The 23049-nt window shown below is 30.0% G+C and overlaps 1 protein-coding gene across 1 annotated transcript in view; it reads left to right on the top strand.

Moving 5' to 3' along the window:
• Galphao (G protein alpha o subunit) overlaps positions 1 to 23049 on the top strand; it is a 332111-nt gene that overhangs the window by 288359 nt on the left and 20703 nt on the right. The window contains exon 6 of the mRNA XM_075359997.1: positions 6961 to 7090. Coding sequence (XP_075216112.1) covers positions 6961 to 7090 — 130 coding nt within the window. The remainder of the gene's footprint in view (positions 1 to 6960; positions 7091 to 23049) is intronic.

Below are 23049 nucleotides of genomic sequence, written 5' to 3'. Positions count from 1 at the left end.
ATTTTGTTAAATTGCTAATGTTCAGTTTTTTAAGGTTTTATGAAACTTTCAATTGTTGTCATTTAATCTGTATGTATACTCAGATCTAGCAATAGCGAGTCTTCTAGAATTGCGCGCTTATTGTGAATATTATATTATATTATTATTTATTGAAATAACTTTTAAAGTTTAATTCAAAAATTTACATTGCGCAAATTTGTAAGGTGCAGTATTGAATTGAGAATTTTACATGATTTTCATGAATTTTAATGATGTATACACGTGCATTCAATAACAATCAACTTAACCTACAAATTTAAATTGTTAGTTCTCATTTGATTCTATGCAACTTATGACGTATTGAACGGCTCTTTGAAAATAAAAATTTAAGTTTGTAAAATAAATTATAACATTTATAAAATTAAAATATAAGTTACTTATAATATAGTTTAAAGTATATTTAAAAAATTGAATTTATAATGTTTTAGCTGATTAATTTTATAAAAAGTTTTCTAAAATTATTTTTAATTTACAATTATCTAAAATTTGGTAAAATAGATGTTAAAATAAAGAATGAGAAAAATTTCGACTAAAATTTTAACTACGTTGCTTTTTTACAATGCTTTAATTTTTTCTTATTAATTGATTAAGTAAGCTGTTACATGGTTATGAAACATCAAAATTATTAAATTTAAAAAAAAAATATGTAGGAGGTACTTTTCTAGAATGATGTTAAATGAAAATTAGTAGTAATGTGGATGAAAATTTATTAATTACGCTAACTATTAATTTTACGACGTTTCGATTTTTTAATTCATTTTTCATCGGACATCTCAATATTTAAATATTAATCATACTACACATAATTAATCAATAAACCCATTACAACAATACAACAATCACAAACTGATAATATCATACTAAGTCATTTTAATGAAATTTTTAGATCACATTCCTGCTAATTTTAACTTAATTAAGGTACTTATATTTATATGTGTGCATTTATTACAGAATAATGCCGCGTCAGGACAACGTCTGTCGGGTCCGCTAGTGTGTATATATATATATAAAGTTGGTCTGTTTATTTTTTATTGCATCACGCGAGAACCAAGCGATCGATTACTTTCAAATATGCAAGATACATTTGTGTTATCCCAGCGAAAGGTTGAAGTCACCTTCTGAGGTCCTAGCACCCTTAAAGATTAAGATATTAAAAATTTTAATTATTTCTTCGCCCCCCAATGAGGGTGAGGTTGTGAATTAAAGATCTTCATTAAGGAAAAATAGATTAATCCTTTTATTTCATTATTATATTTCTGCCAGGGTGGCAAAGAAATAAGTTGTGAATTTTTTTTCATCAAAGTAAAGTGTACTTCAGTTATCTTAGTTACTATTATTCTATCTTTTGTAATTTAGTTTCTTTTTGAGGTTTATGTATAGCCTGAATACTATAATTATTATTTATTAGTATTATTTTCACAACTATGAGGATAACGAACAGCGGAGGGGTGGTATTCCAGAGGTGGAGCCCTTTGGGTAGATTGGAATGGTGACTGAGGCAAACTCTGTGGGTGTCCAGGGCGCCTCCTGGCAAACTGGAAATAGCGAGCGAATCAGCTCTGCGGTTATAGGGTAGGCCTTGGGAGACCCCGAGGAGCCCCTGAGTTGGCTCCGGTATTCCCCTAGGCGACCTCAGCCCCGAGGGTCCAGATTCTAACTAGACGGGCCGATTAGTAAATTATAAATATGAAATTAATATCAATAAGTAATTTAAAACAAATTTAAACTGAATTGCAGTAATTTTTAAAGAAATAGTTCGAAATAATACTGGAAGAAAGATATAAAAAAAAGATCTCATACGTGTTGTGAAAATAAATAAATAAATTTTCGTTAAGTAGCACATTTTTCTTCTGTACGATGACATTGCGTTTGTGAAGTCATGTTTATGAAGTCTCTAGTAACTATTTTTACCCAAGAGAATCTCAACATTGAAAATCACATTTTTATTTTTTTTATTATGGCAATTTTTTTTTGTTGTATATTTACTTTTTTTTTGAGAACAGTGCAGGAATTGAAGGAGCAATTTGAAAGTGGAGTAATAATTCATGGTTAGAAAGTAACAATTTTTAAATTAGCTTATTTTATTTTTCTTTTGGCAGATATCAAACGGAAATTAAAATAAAATGCTGAGTGCCATTGATTGATTATTAGGAGGAAAGTTTAGTTAAAAATAAATTCAAAATGTCCCAGAAAGGTGGATGATGAGAAATTAAATATGAAGGTTGGGAAACACGGTGCATACTAAGAGCAGGAGAATTTAGTTATTTATTTAATAAAATGGTTTACAAGAGAGCTTTCATACCAGTAAAAAAATTTGGTATTATTAAATATGGATCTTAGCACTTAAAAAGATATTTTTGGAAATATTTATTTGAAGTTTAACGCTGTGTGGTAATGATACCTTGGACAAAAAAAAATGAAAAAGAAATTAATAGAACATATCGAGATTTAATGTTGCAGGAAGATGTTAAAAATTATATGGGTCTATAAAATTCGAAATGAAAAGTTCTTAAGACGAATAGGAGGGGAGAGAAATTTATGGCAGAACCTTAAAAAGAGACAATATAGATTGTTAGGTATTACGAGATATAGATTTGTTAATTTTGTAATTTAGGGATGTATAAAAAGTAAATAGATTGGATATAGAGGATTTAGGTAAAAATTTAGCGTAGAACAGAAATGAACGGACGATAGCATCAAACTATTCAATTGACTGATGGTTTAAAAACAATAAAATAAAAAAAGTACATCGTTAAGTAAAAATTGACTGTAATGTAGGATATTTCCATAGCCGGGGATTTTTTATATGAATCGTTAATTTCTTTGTAATAACATTACAGGTAGATTCAATTCTTTAATAAAGCTATTAACAGAATAATTATTAATTTCTCTGTTTACTTTATTAAACTTACCTCCCTATTCTAAGTATTTAATGGCTTCATAAAACATCATAAAAAAGAAAATATCACAATAAAGAAAAGTTAAAAATATTGTCTCGTATCGTGGACTCCAATGAAACAATTAAGTTTTAGAATATAACGATTTATTTTTTTAGTTAATCGTAATACAATTGTACTGTAGTAGTCAATTGAGAGACACCAGTCATTTCTTGAAATGGCACAACCATTTCTAAGGATAATAAACATACCGTGTCAGGATTATTAGGTAAATGAGAAGTGACGTAGTTTCATTCTTTACTTTGTGGGATATACTTTTCCAACCGAACAGCCCGATTAAACAACCATTCAGCCTCATAGATCGGTTATATAAGAATATCATTACAGATAACAGAAAACGGATATGATTTAGAACAATTTGTATCTGAGATGCTTTATACAAACCGTAAGAAAGACTGGAACAAAAAAGTTAATGTAACCCTACTCTAAAATACATTTGAAATTTTAATTTACTGCGATTACTTTTACTACAGTAATATAAAATTAATTTAAAATTTCACAAAAAGATGATAATATTGTATATAAGACGAATTTATATTTTAGTTGAAAGGTTTTTTTAATGATTTTATTCGTACTGATGCAAACTCTCCCGATAATGATTTCAAAATTAATTCAATAAATAAAATTTATGTTTTTCATTTGGTAACCATACAAAAAGAAATACAAATAAAATAAAATAAACCTGATGACAATTTGACTGTATATTGTGTTTTAATCCGGATAATTGAGTTATAAAATGAACTATAATTTGTGCACTTGTACGGAATATTTTAGTTCTATATCTTTAACTTTTGATCAATTTTGTTAAAAAAAATGGATCTTAGCACTTAAAAAGATATTGTGATAATTTTAATTAACAGCTTTATAATGTTAATTTTTTTTAAAATTCAGTTTTTTCAGTAATTTTTTTTCACAATCGCTCGTAATAACAATTGCTAAAAAAAAAAAATTGATGGAATAAGGCTGCGACGAGTTGAAACTCTATTCTTTAATATATTTACTTTTAATTTCATAATTTTTAGTGATACTATATTTTATTGAAAATTTTAAGGTGTTAAGCCCTTTTGATTATGTTGACTGACTATCTAATCAATCTTAAAACTTTTCTATTTAGTAATTATAAACATGTATAAATATTATACTTTAGATTAATTTTTTTAATTTTATTTCTGAAAAATATGTATTTTTCGTCCCGTGGAAACGTTTTTGAGAATAATATTAAATTTCTTATTTATATATATATATATATGTGTGTTTTTTGCCAGTAACGTCATTGCAGTGTATCAGAAAATCGTTTTAAGGAACACCATCTCAATAAATTGAGTAAAATAATTGCGTAAGTGTGGAGAGAATGTTGGCTTTGTTCCAGCCCAGCCACCCCTATTATTGCGTCTTTGGTTTTCATGAATGTTTAGTGAAACCTCTTATTGAGATCAGTATTGTCGACGGAGTAGTTTCGTATTTTATTAGTACGATACAAATCCATATTTATTTCGGAGCATTAATACTTTTTTCTTTATTCATTTTATTCCTGCAACATATAATAAAAAAAAAAAATTTCCTCTCATCCGATAAATTTATAAGAAATATTTACTTTGTTTTACTTATAAAAAAAATACGGTATGTTTAATTCTGATTACAGTTAGATCTGACATTTTTATCTTACAGTAAACTGTAATATACATTTTTTATTTGAATAAACAAATTCTAAAGTCAAGTTACAGTATGAGTTTAGAATTTATAGAAAACTTTGGCAACGTTGAAATAAACATTACCAGTTGTGTGCTAAAACTGATTCTTTGAATTTATTGACTTTTAGTAATTCGTATATACTATCTTTACTAATTTACGAGGAATTACTGAAATAATACTCTAAAAACCTACGCGTAAAGTAAAAAAAAAGTGCTTAATGTAATTATTCAATTACTATAAACGTTTCAAATAATAAAATATTCAAAACTATCTGTTTCTTACAGTCTCCTAGCAGCATTTAAAAATATACATATGTTACTTCCCTGTCAATGAATGTATTATATACAGTATAAATTCACTACTAGATTCATTTCTTCTTATTTAACAGCCTTCTCGGTAAAATTTTATAGTTTTGTCTTTAGCTGTAAAATTTCATTTATTACAGTTTTGTTGTACAAAAAAAATTAAGCGATCGTTTACCACTAAATACTATAAGAAAAACCCCTAAATAAAAGTAATGAGCTACGATAAATGGTTATTGAAATAATATTAAAAATAGAAAATCTTGAAGAAGAGTGGTGCTCAATCTTCTTCCGAAGTTATGATAAATGGTCGTGGTTGGAAGAAGCCATACGAAAGTGATAGTAGGTTGTGTAAATACACGGATGGAATTGTCTGCCTAGGTATCTGTATCGATGGCATCCTGACAAAGGCCAAACTGATGACTGTGATGTAGGTTTAGAGGTCTAAAAGACGACCTTCGATAGAGCCATTAGGGCTAGAAAGGATGGAGTGGTGTGGTAACCGGTATTGTCACAAGACGAGTGTTTTCCCTACGGAGTAGGGTTTTCATAAAATATATATATATATAAACAAACATTTCAACAGCCATCTCCAGTACTAAACAATAAGATAAAGTACTAAAATGGATCATCACCTTGATGATCGCATTCTTTACTATTTTACATTCGCAATGTACTGGTTTAATCAGGTTGCTGCAATATACCTGCCACGTTGATTATAATACTACGGTTCTTCATATCTTGATGGAAATTGTATTGAAAATTCAATCTTATCGAAAAAATTCATAGTATTTTATCCAATTTACGTGTTACTTTCTTAAGTCGATTAGACTAAAACCTGAATTGCAACCGTCTGAAAGATTAATTTTTATTTAATATTCTATTTCTTTATCTACTCTTCTAATTCACTTCTTTACAAACTCTAAAATTTTATATATTATTTATTTATGAACATGATAAAAGAAAAAGGTAATAGACGATCAACATAAGATAAAAATCACTCTCGAAATTGGTATAACCATTCTCAACATAACTAGCATTCTATGCCGAGGTTACTAAGTAAATTGATGAGTAAGGTGGTTTCCCGATCTCGTTATCTTCTTCATGGAACCAAATATATTGTTGCATATCGGCATGCCAACCCATCGTAATTCAGATTCTGTACTACTTTACAAGAGCTTTTTCATAATATTATTGCGTCTTGTATTGAAGATTAATACGAGGAAGTATCACTGATTATTATTCAATAGTTTTAATTTTATGTTTTTTTTTTTATACTGCATTTACGCGCATATTTAGAGTAACTTCAGGGTTGAGGAACTTCTCATTTAATATTTAATAATTTTCATAGAATATAAAACTCCGTATTGATTTTCGAGAATCTTTTACGTCCTACTTATTGATGTTGTTTTAGTAGGGACGTATTTTATAACCCATTTTTTTTATTACTTTGTAATATTCATGTTAACGAAAAATATATATATATTTTTTGGTAATTTATGTTTTTATTATATTCTGTGTTTCATTAGGTTGATAACTTGCTTGATTGTCAACCGTGAAAAAAATGCATAAAATGATTTTTATAGTATTTCGGTTCGTTGGTTTTTCTTACATTCAATGCCATTCGTTATATTCTCTCCCCCTTTGATTTTCCTTCAGCGATTTACTGAAAAGATAGATATTTTTTATTGCGTACTACATATACGTCCAAGATAGTTTATTATTCTACGTAAGAATAACTTTGTTATTTTTGTTTTCTGTGATGTTTTAAATTATCTTTCGTTTAGAAATTAAACGAAATATAATATATTGAATATTTTATTTGACCTATGAAGAAAATCCAGGAGGTGTTCCTTTTATTGATTTTCAGATCGGAATTCTAATTTTTTTAGACTACTTACGTAAAATGATTCTATAAATAAAAAATGTATTTTTTATCAAATTAATAGATCTGTTAATTCTTCTTTCAGATTGTTTGATGTCGGTGGTCAAAGATCCGAACGAAAGAAATGGATTCATTGTTTTGAAGATGTGACGGCGATCATTTTCTGTGTAGCCATGTCTGAATATGATCAAGTCCTGCACGAAGATGAAACTACGGTAAGTTGAGAATTATGATTCTGTTTGTATGTATTTTGTATTTTTTAAAAGGATTAGCAGGACTTTACCCGATAAGGATTTCAACTATTAACCTTGTTGGGCAGCTGGAGGAGAAATGGAATCCACGATTCGGTTCGCAGGCTTGTTAACAATTCTGGCAAGATTGTAGAGCTCCCAGCTTCTACAACATGGACCTAGAAGGATCAGGTTTACTGGACCGGAAATGAGAAAGATATCAAGGATAAGGAAAGCAGGTGATGAGAAAGGACGATCTACCTTTAGAGGAACCATAGTACGACACAAACGACCCATCTAGAGGAAAACTCAAGGCCTCCTTCACATGTTATTCTTCGACAGACGGGGAATTTTTATTTACGTTGAAAATTCACTACTGATCAGCGATTTTACGTTGACCGGTTCAAATATACTGTAACTAAAAATGTTTTCCTCCAAAAGTTAAAAAATTATCCGATTACAGGTTTAGGGTTCGTAAAGCAAAACCAGGCTCCTCAAATTTGATGAAAGTCTCATGTACAAGTATTCGACTAGCGATAAATCGTTAATGTTTACTAGAGTCCCGTTGGAGGTGACTGTTGTACATGCAGTATTTTAACCTATAATTATGTGTAAATAAAATAAACGTTTTGTTTCTGTTACAAATGTTGGTTTCATTCTAATTGGAACATTTTCTATAATTTACGAAGAATCATTTACAATATAACACATTTTCACTTTATTTTTATCTCCTTTTTTACTTTTTTAGTGCCCATCAATTTTTCATGGGAAAAGATGAAATTACAGGATTATCATGACAAAAATGTGAAGATTCTTGTTTTCCGAGATATCTTACGACTTTTTTTGTATAACAAAAAAACAAACTTTAGTAATTGGAATAGAGATCGACAACTTATTGATACTGAAATAAAAAAAAATTTCACAATTTAAATCTTCAATTACAGACTGTTGACATATTACAACAATGACTTGCTCCTCTTCAATGAGGAAATAATGAGCTTCAAAAATTTGGCATTAAATTTCTACAATTAATACAAAAATTAAAAACATACCGATTTAAAAAAAAAGTCAAAGGAAAAAATGTTTTTATATCATTTTCTAATATAATTTTCGTTGGAAATATTTGTTTAATTTGAGATTACACTGCCGAATAGGCTATAATACCAATTACAGTATGACAATCACTATTAGTCTCATGTTAATTCGTAATACATTATTATTGTTATAATTAGATCCCAAAAGCTGCTAACGCGTGCCTTAAAACTGGCTTAAAAGAAAACTTAAGTAAATTAATTTATTTTTTAAAGTTTTTTAAGTGGTTCCGCTACTGTGGTCGTCGAGTATTAAAATATACGTACGGTATCAAGCAAACGGTGCTCGGCCTTTCTTAACTTCGGTGACCATTGAACGTGGAATTTTATCTTACTTCATGTGCATCAATTTCAAAGTTTCCTTTCTTTGAGATATTTCAGATGTTGCGGAACCATCAGGTTGTAAAAATGTAGTTTTTTTATCCAGGAGCCTATAGTTATTATTATAATAATTAAATTTTATTCAATTCAGATAATTTCTTTTATAAATAAAAATCAACTCGCCTGAACCCGGACGCGTTCATTATATTAATGGTTGTGAGAAGAATCTTTGTCATTTATTGAATACATATATATATATATATATAGGAGTCCAAAAAAATGTACTCACTGTTTTTAATTAAATAATATCTAAACAAAAGGACTTACACTCACTAATCTAATGTGTAATGTAGTGTATTGTAAGATATTAAATTCGTCGTGGTAGGCGGAGCTGGCATAAATTGCCAGATCCAAAACGCAATGAATGAGGACGACTCAGATCCTTCGATCTGAGTCTGTGAATGGTTTCAACACATGGTTGGTGAGGATGAGGAATTTGCAGGGAAGTTTGTGTGGACTGGCGAGTCGCAATTCAAACTTAACGGTACTGTGAATCGCCACAATTGTGTTTACTGGGCTCCTGAAAATCCTTACGCTCATGTGGACAGGGCAGTGAATCTACCGGGAGTTGCTGTGTGGTGTCTATCAGTGTGGTCTATCAGTGCGCGGTTTGATTGTTCATATCTTCTTCGAGGGTACCGTAACTGGTGAGGCGGCTTCAGACAAGGATTTTGCCTGCCATCCAAAACCTGTATGGTGATGAACGTTTTTACGTGCAACAAGACGGAGCCCCGCCTCACTACCATTGAGATGTCAGGTTGTACCTAGATAAAACTCTACCCGGACGGTGGGTGAATCGAAGAGGTGCTGTTCAGTACACACCTCGGTGTCCTGATTTGACACCTCTGGAGGACCGTCAAGAATGATGTGTATCGACAAAAACCAGCAAAAATCGACGAGCTACGTAAAAAAAAAATTGTAGTCATGTGCTGCCATTACAGCAGATACACTAACAGCCGTAGTTCGGTGTGCACTTCAAAATTCAAAATTTCAACATTCTGCGGCTAATCGTTTTTGAGTTATGTGAGATACATACGTACGTATTTTACTCGCTGAAAATGTTTGAAAATATTTGAATTTTGGATAATCTCCAATACATTTTTACTGTAGGGGGTACCTAATTCCACAAGATTATATAATAATTGTTTACTTTTATTATTTTATATTGTTTGGTTGTATGTCTATTAAGCTTGTGTATTAAGAATCTATAACTGTAAATTATTTTATTTTCACTTGTAATCTGTTTATTTTGTGGAATAAAGATTATTATTATTATTTATACGTACAGATCTCATGCCGAAACTAGTCAGAATGGATTCAAGGATGGTCAAAATATATATTTCCGTTGAAATCTGAAAACCGAAATTTTTCGCGATCACACTACTTCCTTGTTCAACCCAGATTGCATAGGCGATCATTTACGAGATTATGACAACATATCTTAACAGAAGGTGAAATAGTTTTTATGTAAGAAGAGGAAGAAGAAATCGATATGAATTCTGATTTCGGTCTAGAATGGTCCAATATTAATTGATAAATAAGATTTGTAAGGTTATATTTTTCAAGTTTACCGTATTCCCATGTCTTTCTGGCACTGACAGCTGTTATCTTGACGAAAACTTGTTTGTTCATTTTTTTTTTTTGTTTAATTAGTATTCAAATTTTATATATATTAATTCTCCATATAATTTTTTTCTTTTATTTTATTTCAGTATTAATGTAAAGCTATTTTTCTAAACAATTTCCTTTTGAACTGGCTTGCTGCTATTTGCTAATCCTGTCTGTTTTGTTCTTATAATCTCATCATACAAGTAATTATTACGTTATATGTTCTACGCCATTTTATAAATTCCATTATCGTTATTCTTTTAGTTTTTTACTTTCTACGTTCCTCTATCATCATCCTCAATCTCACAAAGGAAGACACCCGTCTTATCACAATCCCAGTCACCACACCACTCCCTCCGTTCCTAGCCTTACTGGGCTTTACCGGAGGTCGTCTTTTAGACCCTCTAAACTTGATAACGCAACACAGTCATCAGTTTGGCTTTTATCAGGATGCCACCGATGCAAATACTACTTCGGTAGACATTTCCATCAGAGAATTTACACAACCTGCTATTGCTTTCGTATGGCCTCTTCAAACCACGGCCACCTACCGTAATTTACAACCCTCAACTATCACATTAACCGATTCGCGGAAGCGCCTTCCTCTAACATCAAAGTTTTCACACAAATCTTTTCCTATATCTAACTTCTGTTAGACTATGCGCTCAGCTCATTACTTGATCGAGTCCAAACATGCTATTCTCATACCAATAAAACAAGTGTTGATCGCAACGACAATTCTGCCCTACAATTCAATTTACTCAAATCCTCTTGATTTTTAAGTAAATCAAGAGGAATTAATAAACACAAGAATTGACCCTATAAGCAGGAATAGTTTACCATTTTGATTTTTGAAATCATTATCTACCATGGTGATTCGCAGAATTAAGATGAATCATTTGCTTAGCTGTAATTTACGGCTGTCTGTAAAGCCGTTCTGGAGTTAAAAGGCCTTGTAATTTATTTATATTATTTATTTTTTAATTACTTAAAAATCAAGAGGAATTTCAACAGTTAACTAACCCTTACTATCAGTTTAAATCTGGATAGGTCTCATCCAACCTATTTCGTCTCTTTATGAAACTTTACCATATATTTTTCTCTTCTGTTCGTTTTAAGATCTCACCGTTTCGAATTTTTTCTACCCATATAATTTTCAGTTTCCTCCTCTAATATCATATCTGAATTCTTTTTCTGTTTTTCCTATCGACCATTGTTCACTGCCATAAAATAGTGCAATCTGCACAAATATGGTTAAGAATTTTTTATTAGATCTATGTTTGAAACAGCAGACTTTTTTTCTCAGAAAAAGTATCCTTTTTTGTGCCAAATCTATATTACGTTGTTCATCCTTTGTGATTTTACTTCTTAAACAGCAAATTTGTTTAATTTTTAGGTTACACTATTTATCAATTTTAATATTTAATCACTCATTATCTTCTTTTTTGTCACATTTCATTACCTTTTTTTATTCTTAATACAGAATTCGTCTTAAGCAAAAAATCCATCTCGTTCTAAATTTCTTGAAACTAGTTTTTTTTTTTATAACTATTCTTATTGTTAATACTCTTTAAATTTTTATTTTTCGGTTCGAAAAATGACATATTCACCATTTTGATTTTTCAAATCATTATGTACCATGGTGATTGCAGAATTAAGATGAATCATTTGCCTTCTTGCGTTTTACGGCTATCTGTAAAGCCATTCTGGAGTTAAAGGCCCTTTTATTTTTTCTGTTTAGCCTCTGAAACCACCCTAAGTTATTACTTCAGAGGATGATATGTAAATGAAGTGTAATCTTGTAGTCTCAGGTCGACCATTCCTAAGATGTGCGGTTAATTGAAACCCAACCACCAAAGAAAATCGGTAGCCACGATCTACTATTTAAATCCGTATAAAAGTAACTGCCTTTACTAGAATTTGAACCTTAGAACTTTCGACTTCGAAATAAGCTGATTTGCGATGACGAGTTCACCATTAGACCATCCCGGTTGGTTGGTTAAAAGGTCCAAACTTATCACATCCAAACGTATTACTCCTGGCGCACTGACTTAAAAGAGAAGCTAATTTTTTTGTTAATAATTTAAATTTTCTAAAATATTAGTATTAGAGATTATAATAATAATAATAACAATATAAATTCAGATATTATTTGCTAATTTCTATAATACAAAGTTGTTGATCATCATAGTTCAATCTAACCTCTGATAGTAAATACATTGTTGTAAGTCTGTTATCAAAATTCCTTTAATCTTGTTGAGTCGTAATTAAAATTTATTGTTATTATTAATGTTTAAATTTATCGACAACTGTTGATAAGGAGAGAGAAGAATACTGTTCCCTAAATATTAACATTACAGTATGTATGTTATAAAAATCTGATAGCAGCACCCACTGTCTAAAAAAAGTCACGTTTTTTTCATATTAGAAAAATATATTAATTTAAGATTAATATTAAAATTGATATTTTTAGTTTTCAGCAAATACATTTTTAATAAATTATTTTTGAAATTAAATATTTATAATTAATTTTATATTCGTAAAAATTAACCAGAGAAATTGTTTTGTTTCTAATGTCCTGGTGGTTGGTCTCTCAGAAAAATTCGATTATGAAAAATGAGTGTCTAATTTATGTGTACGTTCTTTCTGTTGTATTTTTGATTAAAAAGTGAATTATATTATTAAATTACAGGAATTATAGATTGTACATAATGAGATATTTGAAAGCGATATTTTCATAATGAAAATACTTTTCCGTGCCTTGTAAATAAAGAAAGTTATTGGGTAAAATTCCTTGATTTATTTAAGAGTAACCATTCTTCATTTATATTCACATGTAATTCAAAATAACAGAATTGTATATTTTCATTGATAAATTTATTGTTAATTTAAATATAGTAACCGATTCATTGATTGCGTGACAAACAATCACTTGTAGCCTAATAAATTGTGAAGCCTTATAAATGAAATTTCTTAATTCATTACTAAGTTCATTGTGAACTTTAGTGGCTGTATAATTATTCAGTATATTCTGTGGGTTGCTGTTACTAATCATAATTCTACGTACTTGTGTGCTACTGCACTTTGACCCGAAGATAATTTTGTAGAATTTCTTCTATCATCATCACTACGTACTGCTTAAATTCTTCTTTTTTTAATTAATGTCAATGAATTCACCTTATTGAATTTTCTTTAAAAAAAGCTGACAACAAAGTTGTAATACTTTACTATTATTGCTTATTTATTCTTATATAGTGGAAAAATAATTATACAAGAAAAAAGTTACCTAAAATTTCTTTTTTGTGGTGGGGGGTAATTTATGATGAAATTTTATTGTGAAATTATCATTATATGTTTAAATAAACCAAAAATGTTCTAAATTTTTTTTTTAAAAATCGGTATTTTTTATTTTTTTCTGTTCCCCACCTCCAAAATCACCTTCCAAGAAAATTTGTTGATTTGCGTTTACTTTGTTAAATAGAAGAAACCAAAAGAAATTCCGCTAAAAAATGTACAACTTATAAAAAGTTAACTAAGATCTCTTTTTTTGGTATTGTGAGGATGAATTACGATGGAATTTTATTGCAATATTATTATTAAAAGTTTATTATTTAAATTTTTAAAATAATAAAAGTTTAAATAAATCAAAAAAGTTTTGAATAATCAAAAAATGGATATTTTTAAACTTTGATTGGCTTTCCCACCCCCAGTATTGCCCCCCAAAGTATTTTTATTTTTTTATTTTTTTGGTTGCTTGTGTACTACTACTAGTACGCCTAGGAAAACAATAAAAAAATGTTCGGTTAAAAAATACAATCATTTTTTAGATTTTTGGAGAAGGGGAAATTTGTGAGGAAATTAAAAAAAAAATTGTAAGATAAACTTGCACGCATGTATTGAGCTTAATATAAAGTGGAGTTACGTTTGCAAAATTTAAAAAAAATTGATTTCAAAAAACGTTTTATTATTTTTTTTGGTTTTGACATTTTCTTCTAGTAATACAAGTAACAAAGGGACTTTTACTCTATCCTAATTTTTCATGTAAAATTGTTGAATTAATAATTGTATAAATATTTGATGTTAATAAAAACCAATGTTTCACAAATTATGTAACTGTCGTCCACTTTATTAAAGAATTGGAGGAACGTATCTCACTTTCAAATGAAATAAGTTTAAATGAAGTGCAGCAAAAAATGTATACATCTAATTTAATAGGCGTACAAAAAAGAGATGTGGTGTCAATCACTTTTTTTTTTTAAATCTATGACAAAATTAAAAATACGCATCTAACAATTTTACTGATTTTTTTTCTGTCAAGTGCCATAACCTTGTCCTTTATAGGCGACCTGACATATATCAGAATTACTACCAATAATGACTTCAGCTTCCTCTATAATTATAAGCATTCCACACCTTGGCTATTGGGGATAGTAAGGAACGAGTGGTTTCAAATTGCCTTTTTCGCTAAGCCATGTAATTGCACATCAACATGTCAGTCTTACCGAAATGGAGATGATATTCACCCGTAAAATGACAATTTTATTTTATTCAGTTAAGAGACTGGATGTATTGTGAACTTGCAGAGTAAGTAATTATGACCGGTGCCTCTTGTACCAGATGCTTTCCATTTATCATTCCCATTAGAAAGAGTGGGACACATAGTCCAAAGCAAGTGATTTGTCCTCCTTTTTATTATGAAACGTGTTATACACTCTGCTTCAACTCGCAGCCTAAAGAAAATTGAGATTTAAAGAAGAAATTGCATTTTTTTCTTTTTTGTGCGTTTCTGGAATTTTTAAATTTTTTTAGTAAGATTTATATTTCTATTCTATTTTAATTTAAAAACGGGTAGTTGTATAGTTCGACGTCTCTATGAAAAAAATAAACGTTCAAAGAAACTTCGAAAGATAAGAATTCTATATTTAAATAAAAGAATAGGAAAATAAATGAAGAGAAATAACGGACGTTAAGAATAATTTTTTTCTTGGTTGATTCACTATATATCCTCGAAGTTTATGCGTAGGAATATATAATAGAAATTTTATATCGTATGAAAAATTTAATACTTAACCGGGATTGGAACCTGGAAGTTTCCTTATTAAAGGTAAGATAATACCACTGTGGAAAGTCGGCGATGCTAAACTAGGTCGGTTTAAACTAGAGCTTGTGTAGAACGGTGGAATAAGCATTTTACAAGTTAATTTTCTTGAAATTTCGAGTGAAAATGTGTTTTAAATATTAGAATGACAACATTATTAAAATGTTTAACAGAAACTTTACAGGTAATTTTGAAATTTTATGTTTAAAAAAATCTTCCGTTGTAATTTTAAAAAAGTACCTTGAATACCGTAAACAAGTTCATCTGCAAAATAAATATGAATATTGTTGAAATCGGTGGGCGTAGTCTTGAGTAATGATTCAACATAAAAAATTCGTGTCAAATTTTGATACCTTCTTTTTAGAAAATTGATTAATAATATAATTATGTATAATCGTAAAACACTCAATTTATTCAAGTACAAATCATGCAAAAAGTTGTTTAAATTCTTATTCTTAAATCATCCGTTATTTATTTTTAAATTTAGGAAAACCATTTTTGTGAAAAATTCATTCGAAATACATTAAATTTACCTTATTTTTTATTTACTTATTTTTCATTAAATGCGTAATTTCGTTATTTATATAAAAACAAAATATATTTATTTTTTTATCGGCAACTAACATTTAATCTCTGTAAAACTCGCTCGATACAAACTTCCCTGCCTGTCTGGAAGAACGCGGATGCTTTAGTAAGACACTTGAAGAGAGAAAAAATTGTAATTTGATTTATGACCTCACATTGCTATCTTATAAACGACTTGTAAGTACAGATAAAAAACAAGAGTTTCTTTCATCTCTTAAAGTAATATGATGCTTCAGTATCTTCTGTTTCATTTTATTGTTAATTGCTACTGCAGCATATCTGCACGCTTAACTTGAGTTGAATGTTTTTATCTTTTTAGAAAAAATATTTTTTTTATATATAAAAACCATTTAGTATATATGTAAAATATTTCTTCTTTTTTTTACGAAAGATATGAAACTAAATTTAACTGATGAACCGACAGGATAATAACCAGCGGTCCATCTGGAGGATAAGGGACAAAAATATAATTTACTTCGAGAGAAATTTTCTGTACTTTAAATATTTTTCCCACCGTTTGTCCAGTATTCTTTTCTAGCCTCTTTTTCTCTTATTACCTTAAATATTTATCTTCTGTAAATTTTTTGAAACCTGATATAATGAAATATATTTAGTCCTTCATTTGGGATAAGATTTTTATGTAATAAAACTCCTTGAAAGACTCAGAAACCTGGACAGTTCGTTTAGTAAATAAAAAGTAGTCTACATAATCTGTATTGGTCAGTAACCTCTATTTGACAGTCTGTGGCTGATCACCCTTTTCTCTGTCACGTAATAATAAGTATGTATTAAAATAAAATATATCTGTCCGCATATCCGTGTATTATTAGATAAAGGTTTTTTTTTAAATTTATATTCAGTAAAGAGTAATCGGTGTAAAATCACCTATTTAAAGATTAATCATAATTTTTAATAATTCTAATGATATGATTAACACTGAACACCGTTTTGAACATAAGATCAAAAATTTGATGTCGAATTACATCAATTTACTTTGTTGCTTAGTGAAGGATTTATTATTCTAAACTCTTATACATTTTATTAACTAAAATTTAAAAAAAAAAAAACCACGCTATAATTTTTAACGTACGTTTAATATCTGATATTGAATTAGATTTTTTGTTTTTACAATAAGTAGTTTTGCTATTTACTATGAGCGAAGTAGTTTTCTGCTATAAGCTGAATATATTTGGCATTTTAACATGTTTAAGCAGTTGATTATGTTCGTGAAAAAAAGTACTGATGTAGTGTAAATTCGAACTGAATTCTAAAGTGGTTTACCTACTTTTAATTTTCCCAATACTTGTTTATTTATGTGTATTTTATTTTGTTGATTTTCTCTCGGAGGGTAATTGTTTCCCCACTTTTTCCTCCTTGGACATGCTGTTGATGAGCAACTCATTTAATTTGGATCAGCGATATTATATTTTTTTCAACTCCTTAAGTTATTACTGTTGTAAAAATCATTTCCGTAGAACTTTTGAAAAGTTAAAAAATACGTATTTGTGTAAAGGTTGTGAAGTGCAGTGATGATTTTTTGGCTCACTTTCTAACCGTTATACGCCAAAACTTAACAATTTTATGTCAAATTTCTATATACAGTAAATATCGTTGAAGTAACTTCCAAGGAACCGACGATTTTAGATCATTATATAACCGATGTTTAGGTAGCTTAGTGGTACTACTTTAATATGCCATCTACACGGGTATTATAATACAGTAAAATAATAATCATTAAAAATAATAATTTATTTTCGTAAAAAAATAATATAAAGAACAAAAATATGCAATAATAAATATAAATACGGTAGAGTAAAAGAAGATACAGAAAAATTGTTAAAATTACTTGTTCTGCAAAAATTCGGTTATTTTGCTTTGTTTCGACATTTCGTGTTGTAATACAGTTTTTGAAGGTTCTTTTCTAAACCAAAACAAGCACCCTTTGTTTCTTTATTAGTAATTTCTGTAAAACTGAGTTAAAACTCAGTTCCAGTCATATTTGTAGCAATTAGTATTGTTAGTCTTACTTTTGATAATTTTTCCCCGAACACGTTTCGCCTTTAAATCGAAGGGTCTTTCTGGCATCAGTTTAAAAAAAGACCGGATTCATCATCATTGTAGATTTTTTCGTTCGAATAGCCTTCTTTTAATTTTGGCCGAATGGTTTCTAGCCATTTTTCTGACACACCGGTTGTAGCTGCTGCGGCCTCGCCGCTTATTCTCCCCGACACAGTGTCGTGACGCTAACGGAACCGTTGTATCCAAGCTGAAGTTATTTCACGTGGTTACAGAATTTTTCAGAAAAATCGTTCGCCTTAGTTTGCAATATAGGGCTGCTCTTTCTCTCTCTCTCTCTCTCTCTCTCTCTTCTGATATTTAAACCATTCTAACAGCGCTTGGTCTTCAAAATTATGTTGACTAGGCCGTAATTTTTTTTGATTTCATAGAATTTGTTTCCAAATTTTTCTTAATTTTTTCACGGTTCTTTCATATCGCCGACATTGTCGAATGACCTACGGCTAATTCTTGGGCAGTGTCATTAGTTTCACCATTCTCTAATCGCCAGATAATGTTTTTCTTTTCCTCTATCGTGAATGGTTTTCGCGAAGTCATAATTAAATTACTGTTAAATTCATTACCCACGATACGTAAAATAAAATACTGTACCCGCACGATATGATACGCTCACAGCAAAAGATTAATAACAACTGAATGTGGTTGCTTCATTTTACAATAATCTGGTACAGGAAGAGGATAAGAAAGGCAAGAACTATAGTACATAAGCAGGTGAAAAGGAAAATATGACTCATTTTAACCGTCAAAATATTTTTGTAGTTACAATGTGGATTTTGTAGATTACTATGTTACTGGCGAGTCACTTCCGTTCGTTATTATAAGCGATAAAATGTTGCATTGCAGTAGAAAAAGTATGTCATAATAACCGATATGTCACTACAACCGATGTAATTATAAACAATATATATATTCGTATTGTATTAATGTATTAACAGCATACCAAACCAACCAAGAGACAAGTTTTTGGTCACTGTAAACGATACTTACTACATAGTATTTATTTCTACATTTAATTTAATTTTTATTCTATCGTATCTTTTCATGATATAACGAGCCAGTAAACTATTTCTCTGGAAATAATCTACTCCGACCCTAAGTTATTCAAATTTTTTGAAACACTAAAAAAAAAACAACATATCGTCTGCAAGGACTGTAGAAGAGTTTTTCTGTTTTATAACATTGATTTGTATTGGATTATTGTAGAATAACGTTACGTAGTCTAATTTCATTTATGTATTCAAATTATTTTCATGCGAAAATTCAAGAAAATCAATTAAAAAACTCTGATAAATATAAAATATATATTCCAGCATTCCAGAGAACCTTTGCTCACGCTCGTTATCAGTCTCTTTTTGCATCATTGTTCTGTATTCCTTTTCTTATTTTTATTAAAAATAGAGGTTTCTCATCTTTTCGTTTCATGCTAACGGCTTTTTTCATGCGAACAGCTGTATTTTTAGACCTATCCTAATTTTAAAAATAATAGTAAACGTAAATTAAAATAAATTACAGTGTCCATAATAGGAAGTTTCCATAATAGGAAAATGAACATTTTTTTATGAAAACCCTTTTTATGTACTCGTATATAATTTGCTCTAAATAACTTCCATTGTTTTGAAAACACATTTTGTGTCGTGTCCTCCACTGCTGAAGAACACATAACCCCATAAGTTTCCTTAAATAAGAAAAAAGCTGACAACGCAATTGTAGGACTTTCCCGTCAAGCGACTAAAGCCGTGTTCCGGCAAAGTCCTATAACTAGGCAAGAGACTGCAATACAGATACATTTCAGAAACATAAATTTTCTTCTCCACACTTTGAGCCACCAGCTTTCGGATCCATAGTTTGGATGCCATTCGGATTCTCAGCTGCAGACTAAGATTAATTACACAGGATACGTAAAATAAAATGTTGTACCCGGACGATATGATACGCTTCATACCAATATTAGTTGCTTCATGCCAATAAATTGCCCCTTAGCCTGTTCGATTCTAAATTTTATCTCTCTTTCTCTTGCAGTCACACTGCTCAACCAACACAGAGCCCAAGAATTTTAAGGAGGGTACTTGCTCGATGTTATTGCCCTTTATTGATAGGGTTGCCTGGATTTTCCTTCTAGAGAACACTATAACTTTGGGCTTAGAATCATTGACAGACAGGCCAAACTCCTCACCGCATTGAACTAAATCGTTTATCATCCTTTGCAGCACAGGTAGTTCAGCTGCTATGACAACAGCGTCATCCGCGTACCTGATGCTGTAGATAATCTTTCCATTTATAATAATCCCGCTGCTTTCCTCTGTCAACACTTCACTAAAAATTGCTTCGGAATAAATGTTGAACAAAAGAGGCAATAATACACAACCCTAACGAACAAATGTCCTTGCTACCTAAGGGCGTTAAATTATTTGAAAAACTGTACTTACCGTTAGCCAAAAATTTTGAGTTACAATACCCGTAAAAACCATATCTTCCTGTCATCTTGACTGATTGTGACCAAAATTAAATAGCATCAATATCCCATGTACAAAGGTCATCGTGCCAAATTTCATCCAATTCGGAGATATCAAGCAAAAAACAGATCAACATACAAATGTATAAATTACATCCTTTTGAAATTTTTCAGTGCTAAAATTATTATTATTTTTTTCTTTTTTAGAGAACGTCGCTTATATAGAAGACTATACTGTACAACTATATAGTTGAAGTAAAAGTAAAAGCGATTATAAAAAAAAATTCCGCTCTAAAAACAAAAAAATCATTCTTTTCAATTCTTTAAATTTCGATTTTTTTTAATTTAGCTACAAATATTGTAATTTTTTGTATTTAATTTGGTAATGACTTCTAAAAATCAAAATGTAAAGAAGAATTGAAAAAGCGTTATTTTTTTAATTTGGTATACATTTTTTTTAGATGTTTGATTTTTTAAAATTAATTCTATTTCTGTTATCCACTTACAATTTTAACGAAGTTAACTATAAACTATCATTAATTGTAAAAAAAAAATCTTGTAGTTGTTTTTTCAACATTTTTTTTCTAAAATAATTTAGGTTTTCTTATTTTAAGATTAAATATTATTAAAAGTATTTAAAAAAATGAATAATAATTAATTTTACTTCTGTTGGGAACAATCGTAATAAGTTATTGCTTTTTTCTTTCTTTTTTTTTTTTGATAAGAAGTGACCGTAAAATTTAATCGATTGATATACTACATAATTAAATGGGAGCTCCATGACCTGTGATATTTGGAAACGAATTAGAATTGAAGAAATGAAGAAGAAGAGGAAATAAAAAAAAAACGGAGGGGAAATGAGATAACTAAGCTATTTTCCAGTCATAATGCTTTGTCGTGATGAGATGAGGGCTATCATCTTTCAACAACGCGTTGGACCCAACCCCGCGCCAACAATACTGATATTGCATTCTGCTATTATATAACATATTATACACTACATATAAACTCGCACTCGCACACATATATTTTTTCTTCACTCTTAGCGTAAAGATTTTTCATGATACATATTTTAGCTATTCACTTTTATAGCTTAACTTTTATCTTCATTTTACTATTCCTTAAAAAAAAATAATAAATTCTTCATGATTACTTTCAGTTTTTGAATTTTTATGATTATATTTATCTATTGTTACTATCTTATAAATCGGCGCTGTACTTTTTATGTATTTATCCTTATTTCGTTGTGGTTATAACCTCAACTTAAAAGTTGAAGTTCATTTTTACACGTTTCAAAATGGCTGAAAATTGGTAATAAATTGACTCGTTCCAAGTGAACTGAGATGGATACTACACAAGGCTTTAATTCAGTATAGTTGGATTATGATAAATGATTGGAATAGAGTCGGGTTCTCGTTTTTTACATCTTGAATGAAATCATACAGAATGAACCTACTACATAAAATAAGTTTCACTGAATTTTTTACTTTTTTTGTACAATAATAGTTTAGCTTTATTATAATGTGTTGTATTCTTGTTATGTAAATATTTTTAAAAAATTAAATTTTATTTAGAAAAACAAGAAGGTATATTTAAGCGGATGACAGTCATTCACTGTTGATCTCAGCACACTAAATTTAATGAACATAGAACTAAAATACATCAAATAAAATCAGTTACGTAAAATAAACAATGGAGAGCTACATTTGGAACGAGTGACGATGAACGATTTGAGTAAATACCGAAATCAATACAAACTGATGAAAAATTAAAAAAAAAATCGGGTGGGGCTGTCGGGCCGCACGGCCGTTGGTTTAACGTGAAACTTTACAGACCTTGGATGAAGTTCCTCCGAGCTACAGACCGACCAACTTATTTTATGGAGTTAAATGGGAGAGCCACCATCGTATTTTTTTTTAACAAAACTGATAGTCTCCAATGGAAAATTTCAGTTACTTCATTTGGCCAACTCTTACAGATAAATTGGTCAGTCTGTATGTCAGCGAGTTACTTTAGTATATTGGATTGAAATAAAAACGAGACATTGACTGCGTACTAAATTTAATTTTGACATAAAACAGACACTAAATGGTACATGATATTTATTTCGACGACAATTTTGTTCAAAGTTGGTCTGTGATTTGAGAAGTACATAAAACATAATAAGCAGTGGTAGAGGTGCTCGCGCCGTCGGCGTCGTTCACTGATCGCGCCGTCCAGCTTTGTCGGCACCGGACATTGGAGTACCTGTGCGTGGCCCATTACCTCCCCTTTCCAACGATATGCGTAATTTATATTTCCGACTGTCTTTTTGCGCGGGCTGAGGCTGATATATTGAATTTTTATACTTTTGTACACGTTTACTTTAATTTTTTACTCGTAAATATTGTCCAAAATACACTTAAAAACAAACTCTACTCACAAGCACACGAATCACCGCGCTATAACGTCTAAGTCGTGAGCTGCACAGAATGGAAATGAGCGAGAGCGCCAGTTTTGCCCGATCAGCGCTGTGCCCTCTCCCCACCAACCCGCTTGCCAGTAACGCGTTCTAGGGCTTTTTAAAATACAGAAATAGCTTATTTATCATTCTTTTAATACTAAGTCTTTATCTCTTATTTTCGTTTGAAAATAGATTGGTTAACTCGTCTCA

This window comes from Lycorma delicatula, chromosome 3 (genome assembly GCF_047948215.1).
Source record: "Lycorma delicatula isolate Av1 chromosome 3, ASM4794821v1, whole genome shotgun sequence".
NCBI classification, from domain to species: domain Eukaryota; kingdom Metazoa; phylum Arthropoda; class Insecta; order Hemiptera; family Fulgoridae; genus Lycorma; species Lycorma delicatula.
Note: the sequence above shows the minus strand (reverse complement) of the source record. Positions and strands in the feature narration are given on the sequence as shown.